Source organism: Barbus barbus (assembly GCF_936440315.1).
Source record: "Barbus barbus genome assembly, chromosome: 23".
NCBI lineage: Eukaryota > Metazoa > Chordata > Actinopteri > Cypriniformes > Cyprinidae > Barbus > Barbus barbus.
The window spans coordinates 36,440-56,246 of NC_136751.1; the positions used below are offsets into that span (position 1 = coordinate 36,440).

The window sequence follows — 19,807 nt, forward strand, 5'->3', positions numbered from 1 at the left end:
GTCATATCACATCTGAAAACAAAGAATTCCTTTACCTTTGGCCTTGAAATTGCAATAGTTTTTAATTATACTATATTTACAAGGCTTGACAGTGTAAGATATGTTTGTGTATTTCTAGCTCATTACTTTTTTTATGCATTATTTTTAATTAGGGCTTTCAAAATGATCACGTTAATGGGGTTTTATTATTTTCAGTTTAAATCTGCAGTCTGTAAGTTTTGCCTCTTTGTCTCCATCTCTGTAGCCTGCAATCAGTTATTTGCTGAATTATTTTCACCATGCGGGTTGTGCTCCGGCACGGCTTCAGCGCAGATGAATCTAATATTTGGAGTTGAGTGTTATGCGTTACGTGTAGATTTCAATTCCTGTACAGTCTAAGCTCCAATTATCATACAATTCAAATTTCATCTTAAATAAAAAAAAAACTCTTAAGCCAAAAAGCAAGTTATTCTTTTTTTAGAACTGATTCTCTTTAAAATGCAAACTGTAGTTCCACCTAAGCTACCTGTAATCAGATGCACATTTAAAACTGGAATATAATCTAATTTCAGTCACTTGGGTTTCATAAACCGAATCCTTTTTTAATTACAATCCTGCATCAAAATGATAAGTTTAATTATTGCAGCTGCTGTTAGAAAAGGCCATGAAGCAGGGGTGTCAAACTCAGTTCTTGGTGGACCGCATATGCGATTATAGATACTATCCGGGAAAATACAGATCTATAAAAGTCTTCCTATGGTCGAACACTATTGCACAACACATCTGGTCTTTGATTATGATTGGCTGAGGCGTGTTTTGTAAGACCACTGTAAAGCAGTGTTTTGGGGCTTATTGCTTACACTGCTGAACAACCACAACAAAGCTCTAGTAAAAGGAAATTCTAACAAAAATGTGCTAGAGACAGTAAAGGAAAAGTGTGGATTTCAGTTAATATACTCTGATAGAAGCCAACGAACCCAACAAATACAGCAAGAAAGAGACCGTAACAGCTAGAATGAAGCACTTGAGCTGAAAAAGAGAATTTTAATGACATATTTAATTTCTCATCATCAGAACGTGTGGGTGGCTGGATAGACAATACTGATGCACTACTCATCCCAACTTTGTAGAAATGGATAGAGCTAGTGGATTACAAACTATTAAAGCTACAGTAAACTTCAAAGCCATTGGTCCTACAGTAAAAGCACAAAGTCTGCCGAGAGTTAGTCTGGGTTTATAGCTTAATCAGAGCACTCCATTAAGGGTCAAAGGACCAGTTTCTTGTTAAAATGAATGGCTTGTAAACACAGCACGCTGTATTCTTTCTTAAGACTGCAGTAATTCACAACTTCTGTCCAGAGTGTGCAGCTAAAGCAGCCAATCAGAGCTGGAGTGAAGGATTTGGTCCTTGAACGCATCGGTCTGCTTCACTACTGGCCATTCTTCACGTTAAACATCCTCGCCTGAAACAAACAGGGGAAAAATATAAAAAAAATAAATAAAATAAATAAATAAATAAAATCAAGCTGCATGTGAACATCACCCTAAAAAGTGCAAACAGAAAGGCAGCAAACAAGACAACATATAATTTATGGGCTAACCCAATGTGTTTAGCTGTGCTATAATACTACAGTTTCATTACTGTGCTGGGTGATTTTAAAGCTCCTTAACGAGTAAACAGACTGTCTTCAGTTACAGAAGTGTTCAGATTACATTTCTGCATTCTGCAAACGTGATCACAATCAAAAAAACTGACTCAAAAGAAAAACGTGTTTTTGCACCTTGATCATGGTCTCGAGTTTGATGGCGTCTGCAGCAAATTTGCGAATTCCATCAGAGAGTTTCTCCACGGCCATGCGATCCTCGTTGTGCAGCCAGCGGAAGCTTTTCTCATCCAGGTGCACCTGCTCCAGATCGCACTCCTTCGCTGAAAGAGATCAGTTTGCTGAAATCCTTTCACCCGGACGGTTTAGTGTGAGGGATGCGTGTCAGCTGATGCTCACCTCCCTGCGGCGTGAGGGAACAGGTCACTGCACTGTGGTCCTGGCTGAGCTCTCCCAGCAGCCCCGGGGAGATGGTGAGCAGGTCACAGCCGGCCAGAGCCTTCACTTCCCCAGTGTTCCTGAAGGATGCCCCCATCACCACCGTCTGGTAGTTGAACTTCTTATAGTAGTTGTAGATCTTGGTGACACTCTGCACCCCTGAGAGAAAGACAGGGACACAAGACAGACGCTGACTGACGAGTGAAAGAGTGATATACTCCGGTGACTCTCTGCTTCACTCGGGGCATCATGAGTGCTCAAGTCGATCAGTGTTTCTGACGCTCCATTGAGTTCGAATCGCTTAGGGTTAACACTTATAACTAGGGCTGGGAAAAATAAAGTAAATACTAATAGTATACAATAAAAGTAAATATAATAAACAAAGGATACTCCAAATGGAGAAATGTTTTAGCATCCATCACTTTTCTGAGCCAGGGGTGTCCAAACCAGTTTCTCGAGACCACAGGGAGTTCAGCTCCAACCCTAATTAACCCTGAATCACCTAATTGAGGTCTTCAGACAGGTGTGAGGAGCTGAACTCGGCAGTCGTGGAGCAGGGGTGTCCAGTCCTGCAATCAGTGCTGTTGCACTACTTTTTCATAAGATAAACGTCAAACATTTTGCGGTCACTATTGAATGTTTTTGCCTGTAAGGAGGTTAGATTGACTGATTTGGACTGCTGCCTTGAACCAGAGCAGGCGAGCACACAATGATACGCCCAGCGTGTGAGATCTGTCCTGCTCGAGACGCTTCACAATACACATGAAGAGAGATACGAGATGCTGAATGTTTCTCTCGGAGCTAAAAAGAAAAGTTATGTTATCGGAGAACATGCCTGGATCCTCATGGGGCTCGTAGTTTTTGCGGTCGGTGTTTTCTTTGTACCAGTCCAGGATACGCCCCACGAAGGGCGAGATGAGGGTGACGTGAGCCTCGCCACACGCGACGGCCTGAGCGAACGAGAACAGCAGAGTCATGTTGCAGTGGATCCCGTGTTTCTCCTCCAACTCCCTGATGAAAAGCCAAACACACAGATGTCAGCAGAGAAGCACTCACTGGGTTTATTAATAACAGCTTCACATCATGTTTGTGCTCATCATGATAGCAAACAGGTGCAAAACCTCAAGATGTGTGACGCATGAATATTATCTTATCTTAATGGAGTTGACTGTCATGAACACTCACTGTCCGGCCTGAATGCCCTCCCACGTGGAGGAGAGTTTGATGAGGATGCGATCCTTACTGACCCCTGCCTCCTCATAGAGAGCGATGAGCCTCCGGGCGCGAGACACCATCTCCTCTTTATCAAAGGACAGCCTGGAATCACACACCACATCTGTCAGCAGGACACGTCGCAGACACTCTCTGATCATTCAAAGTTATGTTTTTGTCTTTCTTTTGAGTATGTGTGTGTTAACAGGCAAGCCTCTGGTCCAGACTGCAGAACAGTATGTGGAAATTATGAACATTAACATTTGTGTAAATAAGAAAAGCACCAGACACAAGGTCTGCTCTCCTGGCCTCAGCTCCATCTCTTTAGGATGAGGAAATGAGGAAGGGGATTCAATAGAAAACCTATTTGTGAATGGAATATTCTTGATCACTCAAGAGTCACTTTAAAGCATCATCGCCTACACTCAAGGGATCTGTTATGTAGTTTGCTTATTTAACAATGCCATAATTAATATTAACAACAAGTTGCCCTGTTGAAATGTGTTGACTCACCCTTGCAGTATAATTATTCAAGTTTTTTTGATAAGAAACACTTCCACACAGCATACACCCGTTTCGTCACGTTGATACAGATTACTGGCATCACTAGTGCAGATCCCTTACCTCGCATCGACTTCAGTGGAGACCCGGCCAGGAACCTTCTTTAAAATTTCCAAACCGAAGTTCACAAACAGCTTGTCCATGGCATTGGTCACCTGCTCCTCCTCACTCCTGCGATTACAGAAAGATGCACATTAGGCCTGTGAGAAGCTCTCTAACAGCACATCTGTGTATGCCGAATCCTTACCCGCCGTTAGCAATGCCGTATTTGATGGCCTGCTCCACCTGCTGCTGGTAGGACGGCATTTTAGCCGCAGCCAGGATCAGAGAAGGATTGGTGGTGGCATCCTGAGGCTTGTATTCTTCAATAGCTGCGGAGAAGAGAAAACAAGGAAAATTACAGCAAGTGCAATCTCAACAGTGTTCTAGAAGTCTTCTGTCACAAACAACAGATGATAAGTCGATCAGAGAAGATGATAAAAGGGTTTATTACTTGCTGCAGTTCTAAAGTTTGCCGATGGCTGTGGATAATGGAAGAACAGTATAGTGAAGAGAAGGTAAACAACATCGAATGTGATGGAAATGTTCTATGTCCTCAGAAGACGTCTAAAGGGTATTTCAGAATGTAATGTTCAGAAAGGTTTAGAATAAGGATGTTCAGGTCAGGGATGGTGTATATCTATGATCAAATAATCTATATTTACCCAAGAAGTGCTTAACATAGTAGAACTAATAGTCATGTGATGAAGATCATTACAAAGCAGTCACCAGATCAACCAATTACGATGAAGACTTGAGTGACATTGATTTCTACTCAACTACAAGGTGTGAATGTATCTGTTCAGAGAACAGTGGGCTCTCGGCCGGGAATAAACTTGTCTTCCTGCAAAGAGCAGCTTGGGAGACGTGTCTGGTCTTTGCTGCACAGCTGAGGAACAGAAGTACTGGAGATTGTGCGCTCCGAGGAACACAGCAGAGACAGTGACAGTAATACTCAGAGTTAGCATTAATGATCCTGTGTCGCACCAGTGCACACCTGAGAAGAGCGGTGAGAGTATAGATACTAAAGACTATGATGCTGCCACTAACAACTATTTTTATTTTGATTAATCTATCGACTAATCTTAACGATTCATTTCCCACACACAAAAGAAAAGAAAAAAAGTGTTTACTTAATATTTTATTAAGCGTGCAATTTTGCCATTCAGTAGTGCACCATAAAAAAGTATAAATGTAAACAACGGATGTAAAACTAAGTAAAAATGTAAACAAACCTAATAAAAATGAAGTAAAAAGAAAAGTCTGAGAAAGTCAGCATGTTCATAATGTCAATATATCCACATGTTCGTTACAGCTGTGAGTGCAACTACAAAGGGGGAAAAAAAAAAATGGTTTCAATTAACCCCAACAGTTGGGTTTTCACGCGCATAAATGCAATGTTTAGAGTTCACTGGAATAAAGTATTACTTTTATTATTAAAACTTATTTCTAAGAATACTTTTAATACTTAAATGTTTAATAATGTGTAAACAGATTTAAACCGACATCTCCAGCATGATAAAAAAAATAAAATGAGCCGAGGACTTCAGTAATGAATCTCCAAAAGAAATCCAAATTTCTATAAAATCCTGTTTTTAAAGCAAAAGTAAAGTGCAGCATTGAGTGCAAGAAGCAACGGTCCATCTCTCAGTCCAAATCACTGAAATCAAAGTTCAGTATTATAGTGCAAGAATGACAACATACCCAAGTGTTCCAGTCTACTAATAATAAAATTATGAATCAAGAAACACTTTTAGGAATATTTACCAGAATTAATTTAGGAAAAAAAAAAAAAAAAAAAAAAAAACCCTAACCCTTTAAATAAATTATTTGGAGATGCTTTTGATTATTAAAATTTAAATGGAACCATTAAAATGGAATCCAGAAAATAAATGGAAAGCAGAATTTGGTAAAGATAAAACTCAACTAATTAGACAGGCTTTTTGATAAAATTTAATTAAACCATTACAACAGTATAGAAAAAAAAAAAAAGAGAATAAAATGGATTTCTTAAGGCCCTATAATTTAGTGTTGTCAAAAGTACTGACTGCGATACCATTCGGTACTGAAATTTTAAAAATGTCCATTTCCCGCTAAGATTTGAGCGCTGTGGAGCAGATTCTTAAACAGCGCTGATTAGTCAATGGGTTCACACGCTCCGATATATCTGTGGATTGGCTTCAATGATCAACGAAGCGCTCCGTGAAGAGCGTGAAGCGATGATTGAAGCAAAATCACAGATGCATCTATTGAGCGCGTGAACACAATGACAAATCAGCACCGTTTAAGCATGCAATACACACACGTGCATCTCAAAATAGAATGTCGTGAAAGTTCATTTTTTCTTGTAAGTTATTTCAAAAAGTGAAACATACATATAATTTTAGAGTCATTGCATGTTATTTTTTGTTTTAATTTTGATGATTAGAGCTTACAGCTGATGAAAGTCAAAAATCAGTATCTCAAAATATTAGAATATTTACATTTGAGTTTCAATTAATGACCAACCCTGAATTTATACTGTAGGGAATCTCGTTCTTTGAAACCACAATAATGGAGAAGACTGCTGACTTGGCAATGATCCAGAAGACGAACATTGACGTCCTCCACAAAGAGTGTAAGTCACAAAGGGTCATTACTGAAAGCTGTGGCTGTTTACAGAGTGCTGTATCAAAGCATATTAAATGCAAAGTTGACTGGAAGGAAGAATTTGGGTAGGAAAAGGTGCACAAGCAACAGGGATGACCGCAAGCTTGAGAATACTGTCAAGCAAAGCTGATTCAAACACTTGTGAGAGCTTCACGAGGAGTGGACTGAAGCTGGAGTCAGTGCATCAAGAGTCTCCACGCTCAGACGTCTTCAGGAAAAGAGCTACCAAGCCACTTCTGAACCAGAGACAACGTCAGAAGCATCTTACCTGGGCTGTGGAGAAAAAGAACTGGACTGTTGCTCAGTGCTCCAAAGTCCTCTTTACAGATGAAAGTAAATTTTGCATTTCATTTGGAAATCAAGGTCTGGAGTCTGGAGGAAGAGTGGAGAGGCACAGAATCCATGTTGCTTGAAGTCCAGTGTGAAGTTTCCACAGTCAGTGATGATTTGGGCTGCCATGTCATCTGCTGGTGTTGGTCCACTGTTTTCTGAAGTCCATAGTCAACGCAGCCATCTACCAGGAAATTTTAGAGCACTTCATGCTTCCTTCTGCTGACAAGCTTTATGGAGATGCTGATTTCATTTTCCAGCAGGACTTGGCACCTGCCCACACTGACAAAGGTACCAAAAGCTGGTTCAATGACCATGGTGTTACTGTGCTTGATTGGCCAGCAAACTCTCCTGACCTGAATCCCATAGCGAATCTATGAGGTATTGTCAAGAGGAAGGAGAGACACCAGACCCAACAATGCAGATGACCTGAAGGCCGCTATCAAAGCAACCATGGCTTCCATCCCACCTCAGCAGTGCCACAGACTGATCGACTCCATGCCACGCCGCATTGATGCAGTAATTCATGCAAAAGGTGCCTCTACCAAGTATTGAGTACATTTACAGTAAATGAACATACTTTCCAGAATGCCAACAATTCACTAAAAATGTTTTTTTATTGGTCTTATGAAGTATTCTAATTTGTTGAGGTTTGTTAAATGTGAGCCTAAATCACCACAATTAAAAGAACCAAAGACTTCAATAAATTCAATGCACAGAGACTTTAGTAGTTTAATACACGAGCTTCACAATTTGAGTTGAATTACTGAAATAAATGAACTTTTACACGACATTCTAATTTATTGAGATGCACCTGTAAAAAAAAAAAAAAATAAATAAATAAATAAATAAATAAATATATATATATATATATATATATATATATATATATATATATATATATATATATATATATATAGAGGCCGGGACTCGATTAAAAAAATTAATCTAATTAATTAGAGGCTTTGTAATTAATTAATCGAAATTAAATCGCATTTTAAATCGCATATAAATATTTGACCTGAGAACAGTGAGAAGTAAGTTTTTTTTTTATATGGATTTTTAAATTTCCCATCCACAGGGCCAACCAAAGCGGTCTCATTAGCTTCTTTGTCCATGTTCACTGTGGTTTGTTTTTGGCTGTTTCTCAATATGTGTTCTTCAGCGATCTTGCGTCCTTGTGTTCTCGTTCTACGTCATCATTAACCGTCGAAGTTCAGTTCCAATTCTCAAGAACGCAAGTCTAGAGGATGCATGAAAGTGCCCGGATATGTTCTTGAAACTGAGGATGCATCGAGTGCAGACTTGAGAGAATCGAGCCGTTAGAAATCCCAGAAAACGCTGTGGGTGGCCGGTGTACGGAAGCCTGTAAGCTTTAAAGTCACTCTCACAAATACTTAACGGCTCTTCAAGTTGAAAGTAAACATTTATCGTTTTGTTTTGGTTAATTTTAATAAAGTTATAAGACCCGGAGAAAGTCTGCATTTTTATTGGCATATTAAAATGAATCTTAACAGTAAAACATCTAACGCTGTAAAATAAAACAATACAATTATATGAAAGTAATATCTATAATAGTATGAAATGTTTTAATAAGTTATGACATTTTGTAATATTTATTGTTCATTGGTCGCTGCTTATGCTGAGACTATGCGGTCAGTTAAGCAAGAACGCAGTACATCTCAATTCTCATAAGTGTGCGTTCTGTGTTCTCGCGTCCTTCCGAGTTCGTTCTTCCAAGGAAGCTTGGCACTTGCGTTCCACGAGAACGCAAGTCCGTTCTTTGCATTCTTGGAATTGAGAAACAGCCTTTATTAGTCTGAACGCTAGTTGGTGCTCCAGTATAATCAGTCCGCCGAAACTCATCCAGTGAGAAACGTTCCGCGGTGCAAAAATAAGTGCGATTAAAATGCGTTAAAAAAATTTAACGCGTTATTTTTGTGTAATTAATCTAAATTAACGCGTTAAAGTCCCGGCCCTAATATATATATATATATATATATATATATATATAGAGTATACACACATACACGCGTTATGAAATTAGAATATCATGAAAAAGTTGATTTCAGTAATACCATTCAATTAATGATCAAACTCCATCGCACACCTGCAAGTAATAGGTGCGTAGGACAAAGGACCAACCAGGTGGATCACCTCAACAGATAATCATTTTATACTCCTAATGAGCTTAATTGTTTACAGATGGAGCTTCGTTAAGTGGTCATGTGTTCATCTTAAAAGAGATGAATTTGAACATTTGTATACTCCTGATGAAGGTCGTGTGACCGAAACGTTGTGTTAATAAATATTACCTTTTTGCAAGTAATACCATTCAAAAAGTGAAACTTGTATATTAGATTCATTCATTACACACAGACTGATACACTTCAAATGTTTATTTCCTTTAATTTTGATGATTATATCAGTCTGTGTGTAATGAATGAATCTAATATACAAGTTTCACTTTTTGAATGCGATTACTGAATATCATGCTTTTTCATGATATTCTAATTTTATGACCAGCACCTGTGTATGCATGCATATATATATATATATATATTTTTTTTTTTGTTTTTTTTTTTGTGGTAATAAAAATAGATGCAAGTGAACAATAGCAATGATGCAATAATTAGATGAAATAAGTATCAAAAGAAAGACATCATATGGTTGAACAAAACTGTTAAAATACATCATGTATTCTAAACAATAGAGCTAATGTAGATTAGGCATAACAAAGGCCCGCAGGATTGTTTTTACACATTACTGCGCGATCTAATCCTCGTTTAATATTGACCAAACACCATTTAATTCAAACGTCCACTTATTCTTTAATATTTGGCCATTTGTTTAGGACAGAAATGCTACAGCCGCTGTAATTAAATGAATATGTGGACAACAAAACCTGTAAACTCAGAGTGAGGGTTTGAGCTTTTATTTTGAACCCGCAATGTATTCTCCTGTGTTTGTGTAGATTTATAAATTATTTACCTTACAAACCTGATGAAATGCTGCACGTTGCGTTCCCAGATGAACGTTATAATGAACCCAAACTCACAACATCATGCAGAGATGGACATGTAAATAAGAGTTTCAGTGGAACTACTGTGACGCACGTATTTGACCTACACGCATGTAAATAAAGCGCATATACTGTATTAGAACTGCATCGCATGTAATTATTTAATTAAATCATAGCGTTTGTGAATTCACAATTATGATTTTTAAATGGGTTTAATATACCGTGCAGCCTTGGAAAACGTCAAAAAAAAAAAAAAAAAAAATAGACTATTATTAAATATAAACGTTCTGTAGAAACAACAGCAGCTTTCAGTCTGTCACTGTGATGCAAACATGAAATATTGTTTGAATCGTAGCCGATAATGACTTGCTTCCCGCTCTGCCAACAAATCTGATTCTGGAGAGCTCAACTTGAATCTAGTCGTTTGGGTTTATGAGGCTTTGCCTAAAGAAAATCTGAGTCGGTGAATAAGAAATGAGTAATAAGGGAAACAAATTAATAATAATAATAATAATAATAATAATTAGTGCCTGCAGACCTCATCATTTGAGTCTCCAGACGAACATTTAACGCTGAAATGGTGTCGTTCTCATGACCTGACCATTAACATGAGTTTAGTGTAAATCACTTACTTGTGATAAATAACTATAAATCATTTTAATTAGTTAATCCTAATTAACAGAAATAACTGAAAATATTGGGACAGGATTGAGTCTACACTTGCACATCATGACTTCATTTCTTAAAGACTGTTGAAAGGCCACAGATCAAAGCAACACAGATTATACACTAAAAAAAAAAAAACTGAAAGAAAACGGTCAGCCACCTTTGACCCAGCACTGATGAAAATTCAAGTGTACAAGTTTATTTTTCCCCTTGCGTTCACTATTAATCCCAGTATTTACACAATTCACTTTGATTGAAAAACTGCAGAGCAGATGTATATTTACATGCCAAAACAAAGCAATGTGTTGTCTGCCACATGGATTCTTATTGGCAGTTTTTATCATTCATCAGCTGAAAAAAACAAACAAAAAGACACACACACACCCCACCCCACACACACACCCCCACACACACACACACCCACCCCCACACACACACCCCCACACGAGCGTTCAGCCGGACACTAGCGGTATATATTCAGTGCTCAGGAACTAGTCAACAGATCAACCGTCTCATCATCATGACAATGCAGAAAGCCACAGAAGGGAGTTTCATCCAGCGCTGCTTCCTTGTGTAAAAACAAACACTGAAATCACTGATCGGAGTTTCACAAGACAGACTTAGGCAATACAATCTGATGCAAGTTACAGGCGTCCGTTTCATAGAACAAGACATTCTGGATTTGATCCAAAGCTCATTCCTGTGTCCTGGACAGACTTACAGAGACATACTGTCAAGAGCAACTTACACACTCTGACAAAGTCAAGTCTGCCTGTTGACATGAGTGGAAAACTGCTTTAAATGCAAACTAAAACCAGACAGAATTCGCACAGTCTTGTACAAAGTTAATGTGTAAAACAAGATTAGGCTTTGCATCAATATTAGTGATTGAGTTGGTCATTGTGTAATTAGAAACTAATACATTTATTATAAGATGAACTATTCTCGTGTTTTAATCACTTTCAGTGAGATCTGATTCCATCATTCATGTGTATCTGCATTCTCAGAGGAAACACAATCCGTTGCTATCAGAACTTCCTACTCGAAGTTATCAGCCAAATTCATAAATATTAATTAAGCCACGCACGTCCTGCAGCGCCATGCACGTAAGATGATTAATATTAATAAGCAAAGCATTCAGTGATTAGTCAGGTGACAATCGCCCACTTATTAAGATCTGCCTCTGGACCAATCAGATACACCGTCTCTGTAAAACGCTTAATATTCATGAGATGAGCCGCGTTTATCCAATGACTCTTCACTTCCGGGTCTCGGCACGATTCCATACAGTATTTTCTCTTTCCTCACCCAGATTTAGTTTATTTAAAGCAATTACCGAGATCACGTGTTTTACTCAGCTCTAGTAAACTCAGCACGACACGTTTCTAAGCTTTCATTCATATCAAGCGTTCCGCTGAACATAGATAACTGTCCTTCATATCTTAAGTGTAGCATAATTGCGAAAACAACAGTTCCTCTTTGCGGGTTAACTTTAGCAATCATTAACCAAATAACGTCCAAGCGTTCTTCTTAGAAGAAAAGTGAAGACAAGATGAGAGTTTTGTGTAAACAGAGTCTTTGATCGCGGCTGTCAGTTATAAACAGCTCTCCCTGAGACACAACATCAAGAAACGTTAATATCTATAGAAATATACCGTTAAAGTCGCCCGTGTCTGCAACGACCACCGTGTATTTCTTGATCTGCTCCAGCGCAGACTCCATCTTTCGCCGTTTGTCCGGTGACACAGACATGATCCCGAAAAACCGAGCTTTTATAGCCGTACACAGAGACACGAGCGACAGCAGCACGGAGAGACAGCGGGAGCGCGCACGCTGCGTGGGGGCGGGGCCACGGCTCTTGACGGCATCGCGTAACAGCCAATGACGGAGGCATGGAGCCACACGCCTCAGTTTCCTTCACATCTCTATGAACACTAATAAATCCTGTCTGTACATTTATGCATATGTACTATAATTATGTTTTATATATTCATTTAATACTTGAATATTGTTTGTGTTTTTCCCAAAAAAACTATATTTCTGTTTTCCTTTATATTTCTGAGTTTCATTTCACAGCCAGCATTCATTTAGATTAATACAATGATTCGACTACAGAAGACGTGAGGCCAGTAAGGTTCACACTGGATTGAGGTAAATAGACCTCTGAAGACTCTTCTATGTTCTGGCTCAAGATCAAAGCACAGCAGATCTGTTGATTTTAGAGACTTCAAGCAATAGACAATAGATAAATGAACAGGATTCAGATTGTATGATTTACAGTTTTTCTCAGTCGCTTTGGTACATTTCTCGAATCATCCTTGACATTTGCAAAACAGTAAGTGCATTTCTCAAAACAACTCATACAAATAGCAAAACACTATGGATTACCTGCAAAAGCCAGTCTCTTGCTCAAAATACTTAATTCATCTCTCAAAAATAAATATCTGTGTCAATGAACATGTCAGTGCCCTCAGAATGACAAATCCTTGAGTATATAGCACTGCACTCTGTTAGTATTACCTGATGCAAAGTATGGCAGCAGTTTGATGACAGTTACTGTACTGAAATGCAGAAGGCTGTGCTTCTTATGTCATTTATCCATTTCAAAAGTACAGATTTACACATTACTGTATGTGGGATATTGATTGAAAGAGACTATTTTGAAATGTTTGAATTATTGAGGATATGATCGATCTCCCAATATTTAGCTGCACCCTTCAGCCATTGTAGGGCAATGATTGACAACACAGTCCACGATAATGGCCCTTATTTGATCTGATATGCACCTCTGTCCTTGGCCTCTTCCTCTGGTTTTGCCTCTGTATCCGTCCATGCACCCTTACTCCTCTTCTTCCTCTTGGCGGTTGACCCTGATCGTTTTCTGGATGTTCATCCACGTGTCCGCTGTCTATATATGCTTTCCAGATGTACCTTTGAGCTATTTCAGAGAACTGGTTCTTCATTGGTTGATCTATATTCTCTTCATTAGTGAGAGTCAAGATTCACTTGAACAATTCATGGCAAATTTACAAAAAGTCTAATAGAGATGTGTAGAAAATGTGTTTGACAGTTTATGACAACTAGATCAACCATTTTGCATTTAATGACTTATACGATTAACTAATGACGATGTTTTGAGGGGTGAGACTTTCTACCCTATAGAGACTATAGCACAGAGAACTATACATTCTGAGCAACATGACATAAGCAATTGATAATGTAGGAAACAGCAGAGAATTGTACATAATCAGTTGCATGAATATACCAAAGCATTTGCAACTTGTTCAAAGAAATAAGAAACTGCTTTTATGATGTGCACAAGTGACTCGATGATGTGAAGATTGAACAGGCAGTTTTGAGAATTTCATTCCCGATCTGAGAAATGCACCAAAGACACTGAGAAAAACTGTAATATAGCTTTTAGTTGTGTATTAGCCCATGCAGTAGTAAAATGGCAACAAAAGGAAACTAAAATGGCGAAATAAGGAACAGAGAAAAGAGGCAGACATGAATGGTTTAAGATGGAAATGAAGAGTTCAATTAAAGGGGTCATGACATGGATTTTATATTTATTTTATTTTAATATAATATAATATAATATAATTTTAATAATAAGACAGACTCGAGCGCTGGACTGCAGCAGAGATTGTGATTTCTATTTGCTTTTGACACGAGGCTGGCATCCAGCGCGATCAAGAGTCAGGCCTTAGCAACTAAACGCCAGTGGGCGGAGCCTATGGTGAGAGGAAGACTACTGGTCGATGTCTTGCTCTGGGGGCGTGTTTATGCAAATGTTTGTGCCCCTGTGATGTCATCTTGTACCTCGGATCCAAACGAGACATTTTTGGAGGTTGATTAAATAAATGCTTTGTTTATTTTGAGGAGGAGGTTTTAATAGTACAAACACCTCTTATATGCCAAAAGATCCAGGCAAGTTTAATTTCTCATGTCACAACACATGAGAAGATGAAAAAAGAACTGTTGGTAAAGGAGAAATAACAGAAGTGAAGAAACATTCATCTCTAGACTTAGATTTGGTCATACTGCACTTAATAATCAACACTTAATAGAACAGAATAGGGGGAAAGGATAAGGAAACTTGAGGCTTCAATCATAAAGAAACTGTAGCAGGTCAGAATGATCTGTCCTGGATATAGAAATGAAAAAACAAACACTAATCTTTCATTTGAAATGCGTTCTACAAAGAAATTCACACAATCAGAGTGTTAAACTCTTAAAGCGTTTCTGAAAGCATCAAAGCTAAAGAACAAGTATTTCAGTGGATATAATGCATCGCTTACCCACCAGCAGCCTTTCGCTGTTCTCAAGAAGAAGAAGAAGAAGAAGCCCCGGCCCCGCGGCCAGAGGGAGACACTCACCGAATAAACAGATAAAACCGTTTATAAATAATATCTGAATAAACAGATAAAACAGATAAAACTTTTAGTAAACATTTCATTTATTGAAGAGATCGACAAACAAACACTTTGACACAGGAGTAATTAAGGTAAACAATTTCAGGCAATTCTAACTGTAAACTATTATAAATTTATAACAATAACAGTTTGTTAATAAACAGTGAAAAGTTGAGGAGAATATTCTGTGGTAATACAGATAAACGGTGCTTCTACGTGTAATTTACATCACATGATACGCTTTCGTTGCTATGGTTAGAGACCGTGAACCAATGATATGCAGCCATTTCATCATAATCCAGAAATATAATATCAGAATGATTCAGAATTCTGTTCAGAAATCAATGCGAGTCTTATGTAGTAAAAGTGATTATTTCAGTTGATTGAAAGATTGAGAAAGTCTTGTTTGTCTCATCACTAATGCAAACAGCTTTTTAATTTGCACTACATGAACATCAAGCCTCAACACTGTTACAAACTCATGTTCAACTTATTTCTGTTGCAGTGAGATGTTAGAGATTTTGAAGTAGACAAAAATGAAAGGAAAAAAATATATTCTTGTCCACGCAGAGCATAAAAATAGAGTCTGAGTTAAGAATAAGAGCATTCTTGAGATGCCTGCCGTCAGTCCCTCCCTGAGTCTGACCAGAAGCAGAGCGATCAAACACACGAGAAACTTCACCAATAAACACAGCTTCTGAGACACAAATCAAAGACAGCTGCAGAGGTGAGTAAAACAGAAAATCTGTCGTTTTGTTCAGTTCAGATAGTGAATGCTGTTAGACAAAGCAATCATTCAAACTAATATCTGCTAAAGTCACACGCCAATACATCTGACTCTATTGCTGCTTGCTCTTTTCTTCTGGCTTCTCATAGTAAAACACTTTATTCCAGTTACAGTGGATTCATTACTACTGGTTAATTACTAAAAACAAATGTATAATAATTTATAATATTATGATAATTGTTTGTAACATCTCTGCCACAATATCAAGTTATGCATCGCACTGAAATAGCTTCACAGAGAGTTTTTCAAACGTATTGTATTTCCTCACAGTTTATTTTCATCACAGTCTTTCATTAGCGAGATAATGATGATGTTCATGTGCAGTAGATTTACGCCGCCGAGGGCCAAGTTCCTTTATATTTACTGGCAGACATGAGAAAGAAGCTTTAAAGAAAGAGAGAAGTCAGGTAATGCAATTTCATTGAATGAAGTTAGCTTTTTCTTACAGATTAAATAGTTCATTTTCAGGTCATTGCATGTTAAAGTACATCATAACAGACATTACAGGAGGCTTACCTGTTTCAGCAGCAGAATAGTGATATTTAAGTCAATATAAGTGATTATTCTTTAGTTTAGGCTGCATTCAAAGGGATAAAACGTGTAATATAAAATATAATTAATATGTACTTGCAGTCCTGTGAAAATGTTCACCCCTACACTAAAATCATCAGATGCAAATTAGTAGAACATCATTACAGAAGAAGGCTACTGCATTATATAGAGCTCAATAAACTGGTCTTGTTTGATCATAAGCATTGACGTATATGGTACAGTAATGCAAGCGGGTGCCTTTTCACAGCACTGAGTATTATTAGGATATTCAATAGAATCATGATGATTATAATAGATAGAATAATACATATTCTAATTAATGTTTTTTAAACAGATTTCAATATAACATGATATTTAAATGGAGAGGGTTCCAAAAATAAACCGTATCTACCTTTTTCTTCAATTTAGAAGTAACCCTATGGACCAGATTTCTGGCTCGATAGCTGCGATCGGTAAATAACGAGAAGAATGACAAGTAAACGGTAAAACTGTTTGCACTACAAACTAGTGTAGAGAAGAAACTAGTGTAAGATTATACATTAAAATAATATGGTAAAACACACCAATTTTCAATATCAAGCAGCAAAATGAACTGGAGGCGGATGAGACCGGAAGCTAGACACACAGAATTTACAAATTGCTGCGCCCATTTCTACGGCAAGAAAAAGGTGGATAGGACTTCAAAATAACACAGGCCTGTATCTTGGACTAAATTCTGCTGAGCTGCAGCCTTATATATATCAGGTCCATAAATATTGGGACATCGACACAATTCTAACATTTTTGGCTCTATACACCACCACAATGGATTTCAAATGAAACGTGGCCAGGTGTGTGTTATTCCCTCATTATTCCAATTACAATGAGCAGATAAAAGGTCCAGAGTTCATTTCAAGTGTTCTATTTGCATTTGGAATCTGTTGCTGTCAACTGTCAAGATGAGATCCAAAGAGCTGTCACTATCAGTGAAGCAAGCCATTATTAGGCTGAAAAAACAAAACAAACCCATCAGAGAGATAGCAAAAACATTAGGTGTGGCCAAAACAACTGTTTGGAACATTCTTAAAAAGAAGGAACGCTCCGGTGAGCTCAGCAACACCAAAAGACCCGGAAGACCACGGAAAACAACTGTGGTGGATGACCGAAGAATTCTTTCCCTGGTGAAGAAAACACCCTTCACAACAGTTGGCCAGATCAAGAACACTCTCCAGGAGGTAGGTGTATGTGTGTCAAAGTCAACAATCAAGAGAAGACTTCACCAGAGTGAATACAGAGGGTTCACCACAAGATGTAAACCATTGGTGAGCCTCAAAAACAGGAAGGCCAGATTAGAGTTTGCCAAACGACATCTAAAAAAGCCTTCACAGTTCTGGAACAACATCCTATGGACAGATGACACCAAGATCAACTTGTACCAGAGTGATGGGAAGAGAAGAGTATGGAGAAGGAAAGGAACTGCTCATGATCCTAAGCATACCACCTCATCAGTGAAGCATGGTGGTGGTAGTGTCATGGCGTGGGCATGTATGGCTGCCAGTGGAACTGGTTCTCTTGTATTTATTGATGATGTGACTGCTGACAAAAGCAGCAGGATGAATTCTGAAGTGTTTCGGGCAATATTATCTGCTCATATTCAGCCAAATGCTTCAGAACTCACTGGACGGCGCTTCACAGTGCAGATGGACAATGACCCAAAGCATACTGCAAAAGCAACCAAAGAGTTTTTGAAGGGAAAGAAGTGGACTGTTATGCAATGGCCAAGTCAATCACCTGACCTGAATCCGATTGAGCATGCATTTCACTTGCTGAAGACAAAACTGAAGGGAAAATGCCCCAAGAACAAGCAGGAACTGAAGACGGTTGCAGTAGAGGCCTGGCAGAGCAACACCAGGGATGAAACCCAGCGTCTGGTGATGTCAGGCTGTAATTGACTGCAAAGGATTTGCAACCAAGTATTAAAAAGTGAAAGTTTGATTTATGATTATTATTCTGTCCCATTACTTTTGGTCCCTTAACAAGTGGGAGGCACATATGCAAACTGTTGTAATTCCTACACCATTCACCTGATTTGGATGTAAATACCCTCAAATTAAAGCTGACAGTCTGCAGTTAAAGCACATCTTGTTCGTTTCATTTGAAATATATTGTGGTGGTGTATAGAGCCAAAAATGTTAGAATTGTGTCGATGTCCCAATATTTATGGACCTGACTATATATATATATATATATATATATATATATATATATATATATATATGTTAATCAAAGTTGTCCTAAGGCAAGAACAGGTATTGTTTTGGTTTTAGGACAACTTTGATGAAAGGTTTTGATCCACTTCAAATGTTGACTACTGTATGTATATATATATATATATATATATATATATATATATATATATGCACACTATTTATACACACACACATATGTATATAAATGTTAAAAATTTACACTCTTAATGACAGAACATTCAAAATGTATAATTTAGCTTACAGTTTGCAAAGGAGTGAAAATAACACGTTCAAATACACTATTTATTATTAAAGAACTTAACACAGACACACGTTTATATATTTAAAAAAAAAAAAAGCTTTTTTCACAAAATCTGTTATTTTCTGTTGCTGTTTGCAGTAAAACATCCACAGATCTAGCAGAAAACATCTGGCTTGTGTTTTCTTCTATCTCTGGCCATGATTTAAACCTTGAAATGATTAGATGTGATACGTGTGAGAATTTATCAGAGAATTGTAATCTGGCACAGGAATCAAGTTTTTGTGGCAGTTTCTCTGCTAATTAAGGGAGAATATAAGACTTCTTCACCTTGCTAATGGTTGTTGAAAGGAAAACTGCTATGAAATAAATCATATTTTGTGTGAAAATATATGAAAGCAGGCACTAATTTTAGAATTAACACTCCAAAATGAGTAAGAAACAAGTACTGGATTTCATACAGGGCTAGGGTTAGATGCAGGGCGGTGTAATCAATACGTATCTTATACGGTCATGTAATGTGAGTAATTTGCAATTTTTTGATCACTATAACATTGATTTTATATTTCTAATGCCGTGTCACATTTTGCAAATAATTTTAATATATTGTAAATATATTAATATATAGTTTACATAATTTTTGGACTTGATGTTTTATCCCAGTAGATAGAAAAGCTGAATGCGGGCCCTGGTACCTTGCTTCATTAAAGCGAATGAGAAATTAAGGAGCTTTAGGTCATTAATTCCAAAAATTCTACACATTGTTTGCATGCATTTGATTGCATATGTTTTTAAATCAAATCAGATGAATGTAAAGTCCTCTAAAATATATGCACCATTGCATTGATTATAAAGGGTTAGATTGGATCAGAAGATCTGCGCAGAGAGAGACAGTGGTTAATGACGGGTGGATTACTGAGGTTTAGAGAGACTCTGCTAATGAGGTTGGCTGCATTAATGTGAGTTGGGAATAAATGCATTTAACAGAATGCAGATGAGACTTTCACAAACCTTTGCACTGCAGGACCTAACGCACAGATAACAATATTTTGACAATGTTTTTATA

The 19,807-nt window shown here is 37.8% G+C and overlaps 2 protein-coding genes across 2 annotated transcripts in view; one reads left to right on the top strand and one right to left on the bottom strand.

Moving 5' to 3' along the window:
• Window positions 1-995: 995 nt before the first annotated feature.
• On the bottom strand, window positions 996-12,350 carry LOC306843255 (transaldolase-like). Its single transcript, XM_079374623.1, has 8 exons — window positions 12,156-12,350; window positions 4,042-4,165; window positions 3,858-3,965; window positions 3,207-3,338; window positions 2,857-3,032; window positions 1,983-2,180; window positions 1,761-1,906; window positions 996-1,442 (listed from the first exon to the last, which is right to left on the bottom strand). Exons 1-8 carry the CDS (start codon window positions 12,250-12,252, stop codon window positions 1,410-1,412), a joined length of 1,014 nt encoding a protein of 337 aa, XP_079230749.1. The 5' UTR covers window positions 12,253-12,350; the 3' UTR covers window positions 996-1,409.
• A 3,202-nt stretch (window positions 12,351-15,552) lies between these two features.
• The window catches only part of LOC306843263 (tetraspanin-4-like), a gene marked incomplete at its 5' end in the record, with an annotated part of 45,365 nt that continues 41,110 nt past the window's right edge, over window positions 15,553-19,807 (top strand). The window contains one exon of the mRNA XM_079374635.1: window positions 15,553-15,642. The remainder of the gene's footprint in view (window positions 15,643-19,807) is intronic.

Excerpts from the sequence above, each read along its gene's own strand:
- LOC306843255 (XM_079374623.1), bottom strand. The coding sequence starts at position 12,252 with ATGTCTGTGTCACCGGACAAACGGCGAAAGATGGAGTCTGCGCTGGAG. Across the intron at positions 4,166-12,155 it reads AGACACGGGCGACTTTAACG|CTATTGAAGAATACAAGCCT; the intron begins GTATATTTCTAT and ends TCTTCTCCGCAG. Across the intron at positions 1,907-1,982 it reads TTCCCTCACGCCGCAGGGAG|CGAAGGAGTGCGATCTGGAG; the intron begins GTGAGCATCAGC and ends GATCTCTTTCAG.